Raw genomic sequence first — 22,065 nt, 5'->3', positions numbered from 1 at the left:
AACAGGATTTACTATAAATAAAGACTAATTTGAGTGTGTAATCATTGCTAAGATGGTCAGCCTCCAAGCGAAGGGCAGCCGAAGAAAATGCCGTCAAGCGCATCATAAGAATGACGTCATAGCTGTTAACAGCATTATAGTGCACAACCGTTTGACGGCAGTTTAAATACAACGTTTTTTCTTTCTAAATACATCTGATACTTTTATTCCAGCTTTGTCCTCTCCTCTGGAGCTGCCTTTTTATATTCGCAACAAGTCATACATTGATCTTTGTTTGGTTTGAAAAATGAAAAATTATATTCCTTACAGAAGATTCGTCCGTAAGTAATGAGGCTTACTTTTAGCATATTATTTCTTTGGCAATCTTCTAAAAAGAGATCAGGCATCTTTTTTACATTCAGATTTTTATTCAGGTAGAGTCTTTTTGTTGACTTCCTTGTATAGTGACTTTCCTTGTATAGGAAAACTCTCAATATGATTTTTCACTCTTAATCTAATTTTTTCAGATATTTTGTTGCATGGAATATGTTTACCTCGATTCTCTTCACCTCCATATTCCCCACTCTGACTTTTAAGTTGAAATGCATTGATGATTGGTAAATTTGAAGTGTTGCACAGAAAAACTTTTGGCATACTTGGAACTTATTATTAATACTTAAAAAGTAGTTTTTTACAGTATTTCTTTGTTTGCTGTCATTGTCCTTTCTAGGTCTACGTGTTGTCACTTCTTTAAACAAAACGTTCATTAATATACAATCTCTTTGCCTGTTAAATTCTAAATTCCAGTAATTACGACATAATTCAGTACAATCCAGTGGCGCACCAAGAATTTTCCTCTAGGGGAGGTTGGCTTGGGCGGGGTTCAGACAAATAATCCCTGACAAAAAATCCCCACAAATTATCCCTGGACAAAAAATCCCCAGACAAAAAATTCCCGGACAAATAATCCCCGGGCAAAAAATCCCGGACAAATCATCCCCACAAATTTTTTTCGACAAAATATCCCCACAAATATCCCCATGAAATATTTGCTACCAAATAGTTCCCTAAAAGTTTTCCCGTGAACGCAATCGACTCAAATGTTTTTCAGCCTCAGTGCATAAGAGTTATAGCAATGGCCATGAAACCGCTTTTCTGAACGACAATAATGATTAAGCATGAATTATTGTAATTTTGATTACCAAATTTCGAATTCCAATTACTTACATGCCGAAAACTTCAAATTTTACATGACAAACGAGTGTGAGTTTTTTCAAAAATCGTGGAAGATATGGGGAATGAGCTAAGGCTCTGGGAATCATGTTGTAATTATTCGCTTAAATCTTTTGCTCACTCTGCCTTGAATAACTAAATTCAAAACATTGCCTATTATCTGTGTGCATCCATGAAAAATTTTTGCGCTATTAATAATGTTTAGCTTTGTTATGAAAACACAGAACACAGGTTTTGACATAGCTTTCGAAGCAGGTTTCTGAAATGTTGCTTGCAGTGAATTGAAACCGATGACTAAACATTTTTCGTTATGTATTACTAAAAAGATTACTACCATACGCCGAAGAAATAGTTGGTGACTACCAGTGTGATTTCAGGCTCCGAAGATCGATTGTTGATTAAATATTTACTATTGGGCAAATGATGGAAACGATTGGGAGTATAATCAAGACGTGCATCAGATCTTTATAGATTTGAAACAGGCTTATGATTCAATTAATTATCCTATACTATGGAATACGATGGTCGAGCTGGGCGTACCCAAGAAACTAACTGCGGTAACCCAAATGTGTGTAAGTAACTTCTTTGCACAAGTTAGAAGAGCTGGGGAAATATCAAATGCTTTCTGCGTAAATTCTAGACTGAGACAGGGAGATTCGTTGTCCCCATTGTTGTTTAACCTGGCCTTAGAATATACCATGCGAAAAATTTATCCAAAAATCAAACCAAACACAGCAGCTCGGGGAGAGGAGAGATGGGAGAAAGTCTGTAGGACGGCCTAGAAAAAGGTGGAAAGATGTAGTCAGAGAAGATCTGGAGAAAATGGGAGTGAGACAATGGAAAATAGTGGCATAGCACCGACACATGGAAGGCAATGGTAAACCACTCGCAAGGACACTCGAAGAGGTATAACGCGATTGATGATGATAATAACTAATTATTTTTGACGTTAAATTTACAAAAAGTAACAGGTTTTTTGCATTACAATCAAGCTTATCGTGTTCAGGACGAGCAGTTCTCATCACGAATAGGCAATGTTTTGAACATATAGTTATTCAAAGCAGAGTGAGTAAAATATTTAATCGAATAATTACAAAATGGTTCCCACAGTCTTAGCGCATTCCTCATATCTTCCACGATTTTTGAAAAAACTCACACTCGTTTGTCATGTAAAATTTGAAGTTTTCGGCATGGAATTGAAATTCGAAATTTGGAAATCCAAATTACAATTCATGCTTAATCTTAATTGCCAATCATTATTTTCGTGCCGAAAAGCGGTTTCATGGCGATTGCTATAGCTTTCACGCACTGAAAAACATTTGAGTCGATTGCATTCACGGGAAAATTTTTAGAGAACTATTCGGCAGCAAATATTTCTTGGGGATTTTTTGTCCGGGATTTTTTTGTGGAGATTTTTTTGTCCGGGATTATTTGTCCTAGCTTCGCTTGGACACCGAAATTTTTTTGTATTGTTTCTGAAAGACAAGTTACATTTTCCTACTATCCTTTATATTTTTTTATCTGCCCTGGGAGGGGTTTCAACCCCCAAAACCCCCTGGGTGCGCCACTGGTACAATCCTCCGCATTTACTCCCAAGCTGAAACTTGTACTAAATCCTTTTTAACGGGAGTTTTAAAACCAAATTTAACCAATAAAATCCACTATGTCAAATAATTGCCTTCAGCAAATTCCACTAAGTCACTAATTGATTTTGTCTAAACAAAAATTCGTTGTTAAAGATTTAGTGAATGTAGAATTTTAATGTTTTGTGTTGCCAAGGATGAAAAAATACTTAGGGGAATTTACTGTAGGGGAACCCAAGCGAGGATTTTTGCAGTTACTCGATTGCGTCAGATTATCAGAAGGGGAGAAATCTGGTACCCTGCAGATGTACCTCTACCATATATTGGCTCTTAACACAGGAAAGTTCGTTAAGGCGGGGCCGAAAAAAAAATTCTTTCCTTAAAAATACTCGAAATTGTCAGATTAAGATAAGGTAAGTTAAGTACATGCAAAAGAGTGTATATTTTAAAAATTTGACGATTTGAGCGGGGCGTAAGGAAATGGGTAAGTCAAAAAGTCTCACAAAAATAAAGCGAGTATCTCGCGAAATGAACGTCAGATCGAAAAACTAAAAGATACATCTTCAATATTTTTCAAAAATCTATCGAATGGTACTAAACATGACTAACGGAGAGGGTTGGGGGGTAAATTTAAAATTTTAAATACAAACCCCGCGATATTTCGCAAAATGAACATCAGATCGAAAAACTGCAAAATATACTTTCAAAATGTTTTCGAAAAATCGATCGAATGGTACCAATCACGGCCCCCCACGGAGGTGGAGTGGGCGGTCACTTTAAAATCTTAAATGGGACCCCCAAACTTTTATTGCAGATTTGGATTCTTTACGTAAAAATAAGCAACTTTTATTCGAGACATTTGTTCGAATTCTGGATAGTATACTATAATCGGCGCTATAATCGGAAAAAACGATTCTTGGAAATGGAAAATTAAATTAAAAAATCCACGAGGAAAATAAACTTCCTGTAGCTGGCTGTATACCACGAATCACAAGAATACCAGGTTTATGTAAAAGGTATATTTTAAAATACCCTAATTAAGGGTCACAATTCAAAACGTTTTCGGATTAAGAAATCCATCATCAGTGTTTAAAAGCCCTAAAATTAAGTATAACCTAATTAACTGAGATAAAAGTTAAAAAATTGACAGAGGTTTTAAAAAAACAAGAAAATTAAATTAAAAAATGGCAAGCTCCCACTAAAATGAAAAATTTTACTTAACTTTTTTTGATTTTAGGACCTAATAATCACAACCCAATAGGTCCCCATAACGCTGGAGTGACTGCAAATTTAGCATACTTTGCTTCCCTACCATAGTACATAAACTAAACAAATTGTAATATAAATATGTAATTAAGTCAAAAATGACAAAAACTGACTTAATGTATTTTGCTTGTAACCCGACGATATTATTAAAATATTCTGATCAATATCATTTTGACTTTTATGAACACTTCATTTTCCACTCCGGTAAATTTTCTCTAAGGGTATTTCAACTCTATTATAATGTTCTCACATTGCACGTATATAAATTTTTAAGGTTTTATTGCCATTATACTGAATGGAACATGAAATTACATTCAGTTTAAATTTTATATGCAGTAAAAATAACCAAAGTGGTGTTTGCGTCATTTAAAACGAAATATTATATCCACAATAAACTTCATTTTTACAAAATAAAAAAAAACAAAATAATAACTTTAAGGAGCAATTTACATCATGCTGAATATAATGTTTGTATTGAAAACAACTTACGAGTCCTAATCTTATACTCTGGGCTAATTAGCAAAATACAAGGAAAAGCTATTTACCAGCAATTTTATGGCTGGAATCGAATCTTATTATTGTATGTATTAATAATATAGGTATGCAAAGTCCGCAGATAGTGTGCTACTTTTTTTATAAACAAAATGGCGCCCGAAAATCGTGTCTTTTTCAATTTTTGCTCTATAACTCCAAAGATTTTAACTTTACAACAAAAACACTCAAATAGAAATTCACCGCAATTAAATTCTGCATAGAGATGTGTCTTTCCCGATTCACTTCGACGAAAACTTTCCCCGGAAAAAGCGGGTTTTTCCAACAAAATCTTTAATTTTTAACTAAAATTTTAGATAAGTAATTGTTAATCAATAATTAAGTAACTTGGTAATGTAAAAGCCCTTTTCGTATAGATTATAGTTCCAGAAGCCCATGGAAATTGAATGAACAGTTTAGCAACAATTGAATTGTTAATTAAAAATTTACGGTCTCCATAATAACGACAATAATTATGATACATAAGAATAACTATGATTTTTTCATAAAAAGACACTATACCTATCTAATGTACTTTACAGAATTGAAATTGGACTATTTAAGCGGCCTCAGGAATATTTTAAAATTATAAACAATTTTTTGGCTTATAAACAAATAGAATATCTCGGGAAATATTAAACTAAATTAAATTGTGAAACCGGTATTCGAAAAACAGCGGCAGGACTCTTCTTTCAAAAGAAAAAACGTTTAATCACGACGAGTGGTTCCTGAGACACAACCGGTGAAATTTGACCGGAATTTACGGCAAAGACATAAACAATAGGATCATAATTTTCAAACCATCACCTTTTTATTTTTGTCCTCTGTCTCCACACCAATTTTCATATCTTTAAAATGCTCATAACATATATTATTATAATAAAAACTATCGATAATACGTGTGAAAATTGCCAAAAATAGCAAAATTCCAATCAAAAATTAGGTTAGAGAAAATGTAACCCTTAAAGTTAGAAATCTGTATACGTTAAAAAAATGCATTTTCTCGGCTTCCCATGGAGCAATTTCTTTCATTCTTTTTTTTGTTCCCTAATAACTCGAGTAGAGCCATCGAACTAACGCATTATTAAATGTCAAACTTGCTTTTGTTTTGTTATAATATATTAATTTATTTATAAGAACAGAAAACTACATATTTTTTCCAGTTCTAGGCTTTTTTTAGATAAACTTACTACAAGTGTACCTTTTAAAGTTAAAAACATAAATATTCTCATTTTAAAGCTGGATAATTATTTAAACAATTTTTATTTAAACAAATTAAAATTTTGTGTTATAAAAAATAAATGAATTTATTATAACAAAACAAAAGCAAGTCTGACATTTAATAATGCGTTAGTTCGATGGCTCTACTCGAGTTACTTGGGAACAAAAAAATAATGAAGGAAATTGCTCCATGGGAAGCCGAGAAAATGCATTTTTTTAACGTATACCGATTTTGAACTTTGAGGGTTACATTTTCTCCAACCTAATTTTTGATTGGAATTTTGCTATTTTTGGAAATTTTCACACGTATTATCGATAGTTTTTATTATAATAATATATGTTATGAGCATTTTAAGGATATGAAAATTGGTATGGAGAAAGAAGACAAAAATAAAAAGGTGGTGGTTTAAAAATTATGATCCTATTGTTTATATCTTTGCCATAAATTCCGGTCTACTTTCACCGGTTGTATCTCAGGAACCAGTCGTCGTAATTAAACGTTTTTTCTTTTAAAAGAAGCCTCTTGCCGCTGTTTTTCGAATACCATTTTCACAATTTAATTTAGTTTAATATTTCCCGAGATATTCTATTTGTTTATAAGCCAAAACATTCTTTTTAATTTTAAAATATTCGTGAGGCCTCTTAAATAGTCCAATTTCAATTATGTAAAGTACATTAGATAGGTATAGTGTCTTTTTATGAAAAAATCATAGTTATTCTTATGCATCTTAATAATTGTCGTTATTATAGTGACCGTAAATTTTTAATTAACAATTCAATTGTTGCTAAACTGTTTGTTCAATTTCCATCGGCTTCTGGAATTATAATCTATACAAAAAGGGCTTTTATATTACCAATTTATTTATTTATTGATTAACAATTACTTATCTAAAAGTTTAGTTTAAAATTAAAGATTTTGTTGGAAAAACCCGCTTTTTCCGGGGAAAGTTTTCGTCGAAGTGAATCGGAAAAAAACACATATCTATGCAGAATTTAATTGCGGTGAATTTTTATTTGAGTGTTTTTGGTGTAAAGTTGAAATCTTTGGAGATATAGAGCAAAAGTTGAAAAAAACACGATTTTCGGGCGCCATTTTGTTTATAAAAAAAGTAGCACACTATCTGCGGACTTTGCATACCTATATTATTAATATATACAATCATAAGATTCGATTCCAGCAATAAAATTGCTGGTAAATAACTTTTCCCAAAAATGGCCTATTCTCCGATAATCAGCCCAGACTATTGCTAATTGTCTAGTGAGCAGCGTATAATTAAAACAGGCATTACTTATTCCGGTACTAAGTCTGTTACTTACGCTTTTTCTTATTGTGAAATCGGAAACTTAATTCGCTGCATGAAATGTTCTAAACATCAGGACTACAGTACCTACCTGCAAAAAGAAAAAGGAGGATGGCAATCCAGCAAAATGTGTATTATATGGTGGAGCATATGGTGCAAATTATAAAGATTGTCAAGAATAGGTAGGTATCTTGAAATTTTAAACAGAAGATATCCCTCCAATAATGGTGTGGCTGTACAATATCAGGTGGAAAGACCAAAAGTATAAGAACAAGAATCACAAAACATTATAAGCAGCTCACACCCCAGTAGAGGTTAAATCATATGCACAAGTCGCCTCAAATCAAAATCAAGTACAAAATATAGACAGGATAGAGTTATTACGTCAGTCAACAAATAAATAAAACCAATTCAAGATACTCCTTCAACAGCAAATTAACTATGCCATGCAAAAAAACGTTCAACTTCAACAACAAATAAAAAAAGCAACAGCAAGCAATCCTCGAACTAACAAAGGAAATTAGGCATTTGAGAGACCTAGTGCAAAAAGACACTAAATCCAATAAATCAAGGCTCAAATATTTAAAAACGCCGTATCGAACACCAATGGTTTATGTGGAACGCATCAAATTAGGCAACATATTTAAATGTTATGTTTGTAACAAATTTATTTATTCTAATTACTACCAGAAATTAATTATTATTTAAGTTCAACTAAAACATGGCCGCGGCTACTGTATTTCTGTCAGATTCCTTTAAAATTACCCACAAACACACGCTTTATCAATTCACGGACGTCTCAAACACAACTGGTGATACGCACCAGTGTTTACAGATCCTGGTTGCCAAATGTGGTATGTGACTATGTGGTATGTAGTCACATACCACATTTTGTAGAAAACGTTCAAGAATTCTAATGTAAGAGCACATGCACCGATTGTATATTATACACTTTTCATTTTTAGTTAAGTTATATACCATATGTCGACTGTTAGCTAATTTTAACCGCTATGAGGTGCTAGCTGTTACCACATTTGTACACAACAAAGATTAGGTTAAAAGTGCTAACTCCGTGTTTATAACTCATTTTTGAAAAAAAAGGTGCTTACCACATAATTTCATATAAAATAGGTATATATTTACTGAATTCGCTCTGTCGAGATTCACTTTGACACATTCGGAATAGGAAACATACAACACAAAAATTCCTACCTCGCACTATTAACTTCTCAAATCAACTTAATCTTTCATTGAAAAAAAAGAAGAATTATTAGAAATAATGGGAGTGTATTTTGAGTTTATTTCTACAAAATATTTTTATTTTGTACAATAAATAATTTTCTCATTAGTTATCAATACATTATAAAGGTGTAAATAAATAATTCTTGATTGGGGTAAGGTTTATGTTATTTATGTCCGTTTACTATTAATAATATTGGATAATAGCAGGTATGTTTGGTTGTATAGCAATTTCCAGTCACGTCTAGCAACTGAACTTCCCAAAAAAGGAATTACTAAAGTCACTAGATAGTTGTGTCTCAGAAAAGCGAATCTTTACCATTAATATACACAATAGAATTTATTATTACAGATGCCACAAGATCAGAAAAAACATCAGAAGAAGATTATGACGAACTCCTAGAACGTCTTAGAGTTGCAGATTTTCTCTACACTGAGTACTCCCTGGAAGAAGTTATCTACCAACTTGCTAAAGTTATGTTTACACAAAGCTTAACAAGAGGAAGCGCCGAAGCTCAACAGGCACTACAAAAATTTACGAGTTTTCTAGAAACAGAAGCAGAACAGGGACACATATCACGAGCTTTAGAAAAGAAAGTACTTGGTAAGAACAATTTGTTTATAACGAGGCTAAATAAAGACAAAATTTAAAGGACACCGCACTCATCTTATGGAAAATATAATGTCACTCAAATACAATAAAATTTACATGAATAGATTCGTCTCGACATTACAATCATTTCATATCATTGCGTCAACTCTAAGTTTTGATAAATAACGGTGTAAATTGTAATTAAAGTTTATAAAACTCACATTTTTGAAGTCCATAAAACTGTCATTCATAAATACTATTGGTCGACTCGCTATTGAAAACAGCTTAACCCAACGTGAGGCTGACCCTCATTTTGCGGTGAGTTACTGGAAGTGCGTTGTCATTTATTATCTGTAAGATAACATACCTTAATACCTGTAGAAAGATCTATAAACTTCTGATTCACAAAATCTTTTTCCTAACTCATGTACATACTCATTTGATGCTAGGTTTATTTGTGTCAATTTACTCCGTTATTAATCAATATTCAGAGATGCTCAATGATATGAAATGATAGTAGTTTCGAGACGAATCTTCTTCTTAAAGTGCCTATCTTCTGGCACTTATGTATTTACAGTCCACTTCCTAAGACTGGCCAGCCAGGATATAGGTCTTCGTCCAGGGCCTCTCCTGCCCTCAATCTTGCCTTGTAGAATCAACTGTAGCAGTCGGTATTTTTCATTACGCATAATGTGGCCGAAGTAAGCCGATTTTCTGTTCTTTACGGTGTTAATTATTTCTTTGTCTTTTCTTAGCCTCTGGACTCTGGAGAATAGTTATACTAGTTGTGGTGTGTATATATGAGTCCCTCAACATACGTCAGTAGCCAGTTCCGGCGCTAGGGATAAAGTGCTCGTCTGCAAAACTAGCATAGGCGCCCTTCAGTTTTTTTTTTAATTAGTTTTTTGTATAACACCAAGAGATAAAAGCTCATTTTGGCGCCCCTCAAACCTCAAAGCGCAAGTGTGAGGTGTCCTTTAAATGAGTATTATTTCTAGAATCGTATAAGCATATATTCGTCAAAAAGCAGGGCCGGCGATAACTGGCCTGCAGAGATGCACTGCAGGCGGGCGCCCCTGTTTGGGGGGGGGGGGGGCAGAATGAGCTTTTTTTCTGCTGGTGTTATGCAAAATACTAAAATTGAAAAATTAATTTTTGAAATATGGATAAAATTCGCCATAATACCCTAATCTGTGTTAGTTTTGCATATCACACATGTAAAATATACAAAAATATGCAATGCCGGATAGAATTGTTACCATGTAGTAATATAACTTATTGGTCAAAGATATCATACTTCAACCAAACAAGTTTGCTGACAAGCACTATTATTAAATTACGGTTTCAAGTTATTGCAGAATCATAATCTTGAGGTTTTAAAGTTATTATTTTTATTTGATTAAATTTAAATAAAAATGGATTCAAAAAAAATTCTGGGGCTCAAATCGGAAAAGAAAAGCCGAAAAGGAGAAATAACAAAAAAAAACAATCTTAGTTCTCTTATCCAATTTCTTAAAAAAGTTAAAGTTAAGTTGTTTTGTCAGATGATGGGTCTAATTAAACTGTAGCCGAACTTTATTTTCGGGGACATTTGCAGATAGCGGGACACCGACTTAAGTCGGTGCCTCGCTGCCCGTAACACACATTTATGACACAAGTAAAATCAAGTCATTAATAGCTCTTCTAGCTACCCCTAAAATCAGGTGGCTTAACCACATAAAGTAATACAGAAGACGTCCCATTCTCCAGCGCATCCAAGGTAGAGTTCAGTACAAAGCCTCCTCATTCGTTATGTACTGCGATGGAGAGGGGTTATACCTTGGGAAGTCAGATAGATACCACTCCAGGTTATGGGCTGTCAGAGAGGTACCACTCCAGGTTACGCAGTGTGACCGGTTTGATCTTCGAACATGTAGATCTCACTGTTCCATTAGAGCACACATAATGTCCCCGAGGTTTGGGTTGTACGAGTATCTGTGTGTATGATGAGGGAGGGAGGGCGCCTGTGCTAGTTTTGCAGGCGGGCACCTTATACCCTAGCGCCGGCACTGTCAAAGAGTATACTTATTTATTAACTATTTATATTATTTTAGTCTAATAATAAAATAAACTAAGGGTAACATTGTTTGCAGATGTTCTTATAGCATCACTATCAGACACCCTCAATGAGCACCCAGAACTCCTGGCAACGGCCCGAGAAAGCATGAGTCCGACAGCAACTGCGATCCAAGGACATAACTTCATCAGAAAAGTATTGGAGTCAAATTTAGACGACACCAGCCTACGAGATCTATATGAATTCAAGGAAAAAGCCAAGAACAAGTTGATCGAACAGAAGAAAAGCAACAAGTTGCCCAATTACTTGCAGTTCGATTTTTCGAAGTATAAAATGACATAAAATAAATATTTACATCAGTAGAGTATTTGTAACATACATTAATACGTAATGATAACTTTGTGTTACAGTATTGTTCTTTTTTTCTTGCGATTGAGAATAATCTAGAAAGGTTGAATTAATTATGTTAGTTTTTCCACAGTTAAACCGTTGGTAAGTATATAATGGCTCAAAAAAATTGTCTTTTCTAGATTATTCTTAAAAAACTATACTTAAGACAGAATTATTTCTAAACTTAACTCTTAACTTTAATATCAAAAATGACAAGTCCTACCCAAAGCAGACGAATATTTTTCTTTTCGTACTCTCCGTACATATTTAGACATACCTGTTTTAACTCCTTTCATTTACCTCTGTTCTGGACTTCTATAATCCAGTATACCTTTTCGAATATCACCATGCCATCTTATTACAGGATTTCTTTTGCTCTGAAATTTTCATATATCGTCGATTAAATTGATTGAATGCCATAAAAATACTTAGAACAATAAATCCTTTGGTCTTAACAAAAAATTTATTCTTTTAGTTAGAAAGTTAATTAGAAAAAGCGATCAAGAACTTATAAGGTAAAATTCATCGAACAACTGGCGACAAAAAATAATATCGAACAAAACTACGGCAGTATTATTGTACCAATACATCGAGATTATGGAGAAAGCTTTAAAATGACGTATTACAAAGTTTGATATACTCATTTATTATTAATATAATTGCGAAAAAAGGTCGGAATTGCAAAAAAAAATTATTTTCGCAATAACTCTTATAAAAATAAATGTACAGCTTTGAAATTTTTGTCAAATAAGGGTTCTTTGGTGCTTAGTATGTGATAAAAATTTCAAAGCGATTCATTCAATTGCTTAAATTTGATTCAAATTGTTTAAACCAGAGAGCATTTTTTTGCAGTAACATAAGTCAGAAGAAAATGACGTTAGAACCATTCCACATGTGTCAAATGAGAGAACATGAGCTATATTTTCAACTTGGTTTAAAAAAAGTGAATAAAAAATGCATTTATTAGTAATAAACAATTATGCAAAAGTATGGTAAATCTTTCCTTATCAACTTTTTATTTTGTTATATAAGAAATTATACATTTTTATTACAATTTTTTATCAATTATGATGTAGATAACATTACTTGGTAGTTGTGCACTTAAAACAGATACTAAAACAAACAAAAACAGACCTTAAAACAAATCCGAAAATTAAACCAAACATAGCTACTCGGAGAGCAAGGACCTTTCTCGTCTTTGCGGATGATGTGGATGTAAATAGTGCGACAATCAACATTAGTGAAGACGGATATTTTATTGACATTTGAAGAAGCTGCATTAAATATCGGTCTAAAGGGAAATGAAGACAAAACAAAATACATGGTCATTTCAAAACAAGAACGGTTGCGAATGAGGTAAAATGTTACTATAGACGATCATGACGTTTCAGTGGTTAAAGCTTTTAAAGATCTAGGAGCAACAATAAGAAATGACAACAAAGTAGAACAAGAAGTTGAAACGCGACTAATGGTGGGAAACTTTCTTTGCAATGCAACATCTAATAAGGTTAAAACTTCGCTCATATAGTGCAAGAATTACAATATACAAAAACATAACACGACCAGCAGTCGCGTATGCCAGTGAAACTTAAACGCTAATAAAAAATGTAATAAATGAATTGCTAGTGAATCCTTCGAATTATATATGGTCCTTGCATAGATAGCGTGGCAAGCGAATGGAGGCGCAGACATATAGAGTTAAAATTTCTCCAAGAGGAAAATTTACTGAGGTAAGTATATAAAGGCCAATAGACTAGGAGGAACAGATGTTATATGCAATAACGGCAATCGCCTTGTAAACAATGTGTTTACGCCCTAAAAAAAGGTGGAACGATGCAGTAGGAGAGGACCTGGGGAATATGGGAGTGAGATAATGGAAAATAATGGCATAGGACCGACAAACATGGTAGGCAATAGTAAACTCAGCAAACACACGAAGATTTATAACGCCATTGAGAATGGTGCAGATTATACCTGGTATTGCTTCTTCCATGTATTACTGAGTTTATGAACAATTTTCTATGCGTGTCTAATTTTCTACTCCATATATCACAAGTGAAAGTAACCATTGCTTAAGTATTCCGATTTTTCATTCTCATTGTCTGCCGTAAGTAGGTACGTTAATATGTATGTTGCTGTGTTAATGATTTGTTCCTGGGTTATCAGAAATATTTTGTTTTACGCGTGTTTACTTTTAGTCTTATCTCTTCTGATTGTTCTCGTACTTATAGCATCCCTTTTGCAGAGATTTTTTGCGTTTAATACGGTTTTATCGGAGTAGTATTATATAAAAAATTCTGTCTTAACACTATTTAGAATTATTTGAACTATATATGTTTATATTTATTTACATAGCTATAAAATTAGTTGCATAAGATATCTTAATACTTGTTTTGTAGTACCATTTTTACATTCCCTCCAAATGAACATAGAAGAATAGTTACTACCTATATTGGGACCCATTTAACAAGAAACTCCCAAATTAATGGCTCAATATTACTGTAATATTAGAGAAGCACCTATATACAAATAATTGCTAGTGTATACGTAAAAAAGTAGCTAAAGAATTAATTTTAAGAGCCTCTTAAAGTTTTAGCATCTTTAAACTGTCAGTACGATTATTGCCACGATATTTTAAGAGAAAAATACGTAAAAGTTATACTTATTGAAATAAGAATATGAAAGAAAGAAAAAGAAGACAATCTATATAAGCGAGCTTCCTATACAATTATAAAACTGGCAAATATTTTATGTAGATATTCATATTCAAATCAGGCAACAATTTTTTTGTCCGTCATTCTAGTAAAGTGACTGTCCCTTTTTTTTCTGCTTAGTGTATGCTCGTTTATACCCTATACATTAACATTTTGTTCGGATCCAGTGCCGGATTAACCATTAGGCAAAGTAGGCGGTTGCCTAGAGGCCTCGACCCTAAATGGGGCCTCGTGCCTGGTAGCCCTAAAACGAAAAAATAATAATTATAATTAAATGAAAACTATAAATCACATATATTGAAAAATTCAAATATCGCCCAATACCATAAACTCGGTTTCACACGGAAATCCACAGCTAGTGAAGCCACCAATGAAAAATCACGTGATGAAATAGAAAAAGCTGAGGAAAACATCGCTTCCGTAACTGAAGAAGATGAAAAAAACATACAATGTCAGTTATATTCCAGCTCAAGAAAAGAACCAAAAACTAAGCTAAGTTAGAAATTGAAGTTACAGGTAAATTGGGCCCAGAATTCGGAAACAACGTAGGATTATGGAATACCATAACTGAAGAAATATGGAAATTTTGGATTGGGAAAGGTTCTTCAGAATGAAAAAATCTTGATGGAAGCTTTTCAGCACCAAAAAGAAATTTTGAGGGCATTACACAAGATTTTTACACAATCTAAGGTTTTTAGAAAATATATCAGTGTAACAAAAATTCAAAGAGATTGGTTAGCGTACTCTTCCTCAAATGAAAATGTTTACTGCTTTCCATGTATACTTTTTGGCGAACATGGCTAACATTTGGCGAACACTCATCGACAAGCAGCGCCTTCGTGGTCGAATTGACAACTCTTTGGAAATTTAATTTGATCAAGAACGAGGTTACTGGATTCTTGTTTTATCTTTTCGCGGATTAACATTTAGAAGTGATACAGAGATCTTTCGTTCACAAAATAATGGGAACTAGTTAATCATATTAGAGCTACTTACAGAGTACGATCCTCTTTAAGCTAAGTATGGCAATAACGGTACTGGAAAGCCTTCTTACTTATCTTCAAATATCTGGGTAGAAGTAATGAGAAAACACGTTTTGAATACAATTGTTAAAGAAGGAAGCCAAATACTACTCCTTAAGTGTCGATTCAATACCAGATTTGTCTCATATTGACCAGTTGACTATTTATTAAGATATCTAAATCCAGCTGATGGTAAAGTGTATGAAGGTTTTCTAACATTCATACCCATAAGTAGCGATACTGGATAAAATCTTTTTTATGCTGTTTTAATCGTTTAAACCGACTGGGGCATTGATGTAAACGACATGAGGAGACAATCATTCAGCAAACATGTTAGGTAAATAATATAATGGTATCCAGGCTCGCACACTCGCTTAATTTAATTGGAGTAAGTGCTGCTGAAAGTTGCGTTGGAGTAATATCGTATTTTGAGTTTGTTCAGTCCGCGTACAACATTTTTTCAGCCTCTACCCACCGTTGGAAAGTTATGATCAAATGCTTAAATGAAACTTCACTAAGCGATCCCATTCACCACAATCTAGTCATTAAAAGAACAAGCAGCATAAGATGGAGTGCAAGGACTGACGCAACAAGAGCTTTGTCTAGAGGCTACAACGTCTTTAAATCTCCTGTGCAGTCTCTTGCTGAAAACACTAATGAAGAGGATAAAACAGTTTAAGATGCTAAGTGTTTGTTTTGGGCAATATTTTAGAACGGATTAACGCTGTTAGTAAATCATCACAGAGAGAAGAGATTGAACTTAAAACTGCAGATGGAGGATGGAGATGGATGGGTTAATCGAGGTGGTTTTGGAGGGAGAAGGCGGAGACCTTAAGGGGCCTCATAGCTTGGGTTGCCTAATGTCTAGGGGCCTAAAGATTCTTAATCCGGGACTGTTCAGATCTCGTCACTCCATATTCGATCTTTCAGCGGGCTTCCTGTAATTCTTGTGAATGTTCTTATTTCGGCTGTTTCGTATTTTCTGCATAGGTACTCTGTGTATATTTTGGCTGTTTCCGGCCTTGTTTTTGTTGCATATGTCATTATTTGTCTTATAGTGGCCTTATACACTCTTGATTTCATCTCAGTGTTATTGTGTCGGTTATGCCATTTAGTGTTATGAAGGTATCCCGCTAATCTATTTGCTCTTTGTATTAATTTGATCTTTTATTTATTTTTCAGCATCTCTGTGGCTGGACTACTCTCGTGGTAAGACTAGTTGGTCATCTACATTTGTCTACCACCCAATATTATCTCTAATACTTTATTCTTCTCTACCATTTTATCTTTAAAAAGGCTAAGAATTAAAGGAAAATAATTCCTTTAAATCTTAGCTTCTCCTTTTTCTTCTACTATTCTAGTATTTTTTACAGTATTTCATCAACTTCAGTCAATCATTAACCATTCATTTAACCTCAATGTCCTCAACTATGGCAATATTATTTTGTATAAAATAACATTAAAAATATTACTTATAGACATTCATATACGAACTTTTTTCGCTTCAAAAGAGCAAAATGTGTCAAAATACAGGTAGAAAATATTCTTTCCATTTTTTCACTTTTAAAACATTCTTTTTCGACAAGTTTCTCATCTCATTAACTGCATATTTCTTTACAGCTTATTTAAAATAGATGTATTATGTTATAGAAAATAGTACCTAATCATTTTAGATAAATCTTACTAAGAGTACCTTAAAGTAATTTATTACAACATTATCTTCCAACAGTAACAGAAAAAACATGGATCGTTCTAAGATATTGACTTGATTTTTTATTGCTTTAAACTTTTTGTATTAGCTGGGGAGATTTCCTGGAGAATATGTTATCTTCTTTTGTAGTGTAAGTGTAAGTCTTTTTTAACAAATAGAAGGAAACGAACAACATACGTGAATCTAGTAAATACAAAATCAAACTCTTATCTTACAATTTATGGAAATATAGTAATTGCATTCAGACATACATCAGAGAGAGAAACTACAGAAGTTATGTAAATAAAAAATAGACAAATCATTTGAGTGGTTAGCGTACAAAGGCACCATCCACTTTGATGACCATAAACGAAAACGATTTAATAATCTATTTTTTACGAAATTCGAAATGTGCAAAAGTTTACATTTTTTGGCAAAAGCTTGCTAAAGTTTTGACCAATAAAGCCAATAGGTGGCGTAGAAGAACAATAATTCGTCAACCTCTCGTGTTTGGATCGATAATCAACATAATTTTATTCGATAATAAGACAATCAAATCTGTGAGAATCATCGCCATATAGGTTTAGGATAAGACAGTTCTAATATAGTGTATTATAAGAAGATCTATATCCAATAGTGTTGAAATGGCAATTAAAAACTGAGTGGGAGATAGAAAATTTTAATTTAGAATCTAAAACATTTTGTGTTGCCATTATTTACCATAGCCTACAATTTGAAAAATTAAAAATATAATACCACAATTCTGTGTGAAAAAATAATTATAAAGGGTGTTTCATTAATAATTGTCCATATAGTAACTGGAAAAACCTTAGCACAAAATACGAAGATTTAACCTAAAACACTTAAATAAAATGTGGTTCCTTACTGAGTTACAGGGTGTTTTATCTAAAACTTTAAAAACTATTTTTGCTTAGAATTTTAAAACTATTCGACGTATCCTATTCATACTTGTCAAAAAGTGCGACTACTAGACACCCTACTAAAGTATGATAAACAAAGGTTTCTAGCTACTACCAGAGGCGTACGACAAGGGATGGTGAATGGTTGACCCTTCCCAAATTCTACGCCACTGGAGGAATTACGATTTTAGTGCTATTTTTAGATTATCCAATACTTTTGACGTAAATAATATACTCTTCATTGGTAACGATAGTCATTAGTTTTCGAGATATTTGAAGTTAAATATGAGACGGCACAGTTATTTTGATTAATTTATGATATAATTCATATGATTAAAATTTAAAAATTATTTTTACCCAGTACTTTAAAACTATTTGGCATATCCTTATCATACTTGGCAAAAAGTGTAGGTATTGTGCACCCTACTAAATTAAGATAAATAAACGTTTCTAGCTACTACCAGAGGCGTACGACAGGGGATAGTGGCTGGTTGACCCTTCCCAAATTCTACGCCACAGACGAAATTGCTATTTTTGTGTAATTTTTTGATTTTGCAATACTTTTTATGTAAATAATATACTCTTTATTCGTAACGATAAAATGATTAGTTTTCGAGATATTTGAAATTAAAAATGAAGCGACACATTACATTAATCAAAATAACCGTGTCGTTTCATTTTTAACTTCAAAGATCTCGGAAACTAATGCCTTTATCGTTACGAATGAAGAGTATATTATTTTCATAGAAAGTATTGGAGAATCCGAAAATTTAACTAAAATAGCAATTTCGCCAGTGGCGTAGAATTTGGAAAGGGTCAACCATTCACTTTCCCCCGTCGTACGCCTCTGGTAATAGCCAGAAACGTTTGTTTAACATAATTTAGTAGTTTGTATAGTACCTATACTACATGCCAAGTATGAAAAGGATACGTCGAATAGTTTGAAAATGCTGAGGAAAAATAATTTTTAAATTTTTAGATAAAACACCCTGTAACTAAGTAAGGAACCACATTTTATTTTAGTGTTTTAGGTTAAATCTTCGTATTTTGTGCTTAGGTTTCTCCAGTTACTATATGGACAATTATTAATGAAACACCCTGTATATAATACCTAAATGCACTAAGAATGAATTTAAGAATATCATTTTAAGTTGATAAAACATATCAGTGTAAGATTAAGAAGATCCAAGTTGGTATACAGCAAAATTCGCAAATAAGTTATGAAGAAGAGAATTTATCTAGATAGACACTTTGCACAGAAGCTTAAAACTTATATTATAAACTCAGTGACATCTTTAATCTCTACAAGAAAATTGAGGATATTCGATAAAAAAAGATACATAATGACCAAGATGAACTAGGAATGGATCCTGATTCATATCCATACATTTCTGGGTCAGCAGCACAGTTTAGTTAGATGCTACATATCCCTAGTGTTTTTATGAATCATAGACACTTGCAGATACAGCTGCGTACAGCGTGTATTGGAGACCGTCGATTAAATCAATGAAATACTGAAAGGCGCAGTATGTAGAAATTGTTTCTTCAGAAAACTCTAACAAACATGAAGCCTTGAGAATATATCTGAGAAAGCTCTTCAATATAAACACTATTTACATACACATTTTACTGATGTTGTCCATTAAGAAAAAATGTTCAACAGAATGCTCTTGTCAATATAATTTGTAGTAGTTATTTTGAATAACTTAATTCTTTCCATATGCCGGTGTCTTGTGGGAGTTAAGGAGACCTATGTCCAGTAGTGAACGTATACAGGTTTATGATGATGATGATGATGGCGATGATTTTGGATGACATAGGTCTGGATCGACGATGAATTCAGATAATAGCCGGTTTGTACTGCTATCAGCTATCTGACATTAAAATTAAAGGACAGAGGTCCAAAGATTAGGAGGAATAGTCTATCTCCGGTTTTGTTCAATTTATTTGAGAAAAGACGTTTGAATAAGCTCTGCAATACAGAACAGAAGATATAATTGCCAACCGAGGAATATTCAACAACTTAAGATATTCTGAAGGCACAGTTTTGCTATCCATGGATCAAAATGATTTATAGATTGTAGATACTTCTATCAGTGGCACCAGACAATAGTAAACAAATATAGTTATTTGAAAGTTAATACAAAGAAAACCAAATAAATGACTATCAGCCAAAAATATAGCTAACAAGCCATATGATATCAGACTAGATGGAAAAACAAAAAATGAAAAGTCGGATTTATCTCAGGAAATTAGAAAATTAAAAACAGGATTGTAAAAGCCAGGGTGATGGACTATCGTGTCTCTGATTTAACCTGGCATTAGAAAAAAATAATTCGAGAGTCCCAGATTCCTACGAATACGAATGGTACTTTCTTTAACAAATCAGTACAAACTCTCGGATACGCAGATGACATACACATCATAGATAGATCCAAAGAATCTCTGACTGAAGCATTTCAAAAGAAGATGAATGTTCAAAAGACCAAATATATGTGTTGCACTAGGTCAAGCAACCCGACACCTATGTACAAGAATAATAATTGATGATCTAGAACTAGAAGGTGTCGACACCTTCATATACTTAGGTTCACTGCTAACTAAAGATAAAAATGTCAGTGAAGAAATTAAAAGAAGAATAGTGCCCGCCAATAAGTGTTACTATGGCTTAAGAAGACAGATGGCCTCAGAAATACCTAGAAAAATTAAATTGAGTATATACAAAACACTTATAAGACCAGTGCTAACAAATATGGTTCACAAACTTGGTCACTTACACAGAATGACCAAGAACTGCTCAAACGTTTTGAGCGAAAACTCGAAGCGAAGACTAGACTAAGAATATATCGAGGCATAAAAGAACAAGGTTTGTGGCGCAGGTATTACAACTTTGAGTTGTATAGAAGTTTTGGAGAACCTGACGTTGTAAAATGCATTAAGGTAGCACGCCTTAGATGGATAGGTCATGTAGTCAGACGAGAGGAAGATGCCATAGTCAGAAAAGTTTTTGACCGAAGAGGGCCGATAGGAGAACGAGCAAGAGGACGACCGAGACTTAGGTACCAACACAACCTAGAAAATAACTTGAAATCTATTGGAATTAGAGCATGGAGAATAGTTGCCAGAGACAGAGGCGAACGGAGGATTGTTCTGAAGAAGGCTTTGGCTCATAAAGAACTGTAACGCCACTGATGATGGTGATGATTGTAAAAGCTAAAACATTATTTAGAAGATGCAAAACGTTTAACCAACAAAGGGCGATGAATTACTATAAGAATGCGGTTAATCAGCATTTTGCTGAATGAAAGCATGTCCTTTCAGTGAAGTAATGTGTAAAAGAATTGAGGCCTCTGAGATGTGAGCGGAAAAATGAGGATATCGTAGATCAACAGAGTGACAAATAAAGAAGTTTTGCAGCGTCTATAAAGATAAATTCTGCGTACCATAAAAAGGAAAAAGTTGAAATACTTTGCCGCGTGATGAGAAATCCCAAATATGAAGTAGGTACTACATGTAATTATTCAGAGAAAAATATAAAGCAAACGTGGTTATGCATGACGAAGAACATACTGGCTCAAGAAACTCTCCCAGTGGTATAGAGTCAGCAACATGACATTATTTAGGTCCCCTGAGGACAAAGTAACGATCATGTGACATGCGACTGGTCGCCAATGTTCTGGGAGGACAAGACACTTAAAGAAGAAGAAAAATCGTTTTGGCATTATAAAAAAAAGTTTTAAGACTAAAATCGTTTTATTATTTAATATTATTTTGTTACTGATTTAAATTATTTTATTTGTATCTTACAGCGGTCCATGTGGCGCATTTTTGATCTCATGTAGTGACTATATTTATGTACGACATAATATCAATTCGTAGGTATAATAGGAGAATAATGTCCACTAACCGTACTTATTTTAAAGGACCAAATACCTAATATATCTCTTAAAACAGCTTGATGTACTGACATATACATTCTACACTGTAAAAAAGGAACTATTAGTTTTGTTTAGGATAATTTGACTGAGAACGTAAGTGCTGGAAAATGTATATATTATAGAGGTTATTATAAACAGAAATTTAATAAATGTATAAATGCATTGTGTGTTTTTATTGAATACAAATATTGGGCAGCTTTCACAGAAGATCATGAAATGTGTATACAGGGTGTTTCATTGGGAAAGTAACATACCTTAACTGTAGAAAGAGGACACTTAGGCAGTCTCAAAAATATCATACTTAATGGGTCTTACTCCATTAATAACAAAGATACTGGGTGTTTTATCTATTTTGCCATTTTCGTAATTGGTTCATAACTTTTTAACCAT

The 22,065-nt window shown here is 33.3% G+C and overlaps 1 protein-coding gene across 5 annotated transcripts in view; it reads left to right on the top strand.

The window, feature by feature from the left end:
* The window catches only part of LOC114336036 (uncharacterized), a 1,032,611-nt gene extending 1,010,774 nt beyond the window's left edge, over positions 1 to 21,837 (top strand). For 3 of the 5 annotated variants that reach the window (XM_050642551.1, XM_050642553.1, XM_050642550.1), the window contains exons 10-11: positions 8,706 to 8,957; positions 11,078 to 21,837. In XM_050642551.1, the coding sequence (XP_050498508.1) occupies positions 8,706 to 8,957; positions 11,078 to 11,343 (518 nt within the window). In that variant the 3' untranslated portion in view covers positions 11,344 to 21,837. The remainder of the gene's footprint in view (positions 1 to 8,705; positions 8,958 to 11,077) is intronic. The other 2 variants (XR_007696076.1, XR_007696075.1) reach the window with 2 other exon arrangements.
* Positions 21,838 to 22,065: the final 228 nt, after the last annotated feature.

Source organism: Diabrotica virgifera, chromosome 2 (assembly GCF_917563875.1).
Source record: "Diabrotica virgifera virgifera chromosome 2, PGI_DIABVI_V3a".
NCBI lineage: Eukaryota > Metazoa > Arthropoda > Insecta > Coleoptera > Chrysomelidae > Diabrotica > Diabrotica virgifera.
The sequence above is the reverse complement of the archived record's forward strand: the minus strand, read 5'-3'. Positions and strand labels throughout refer to the sequence as shown.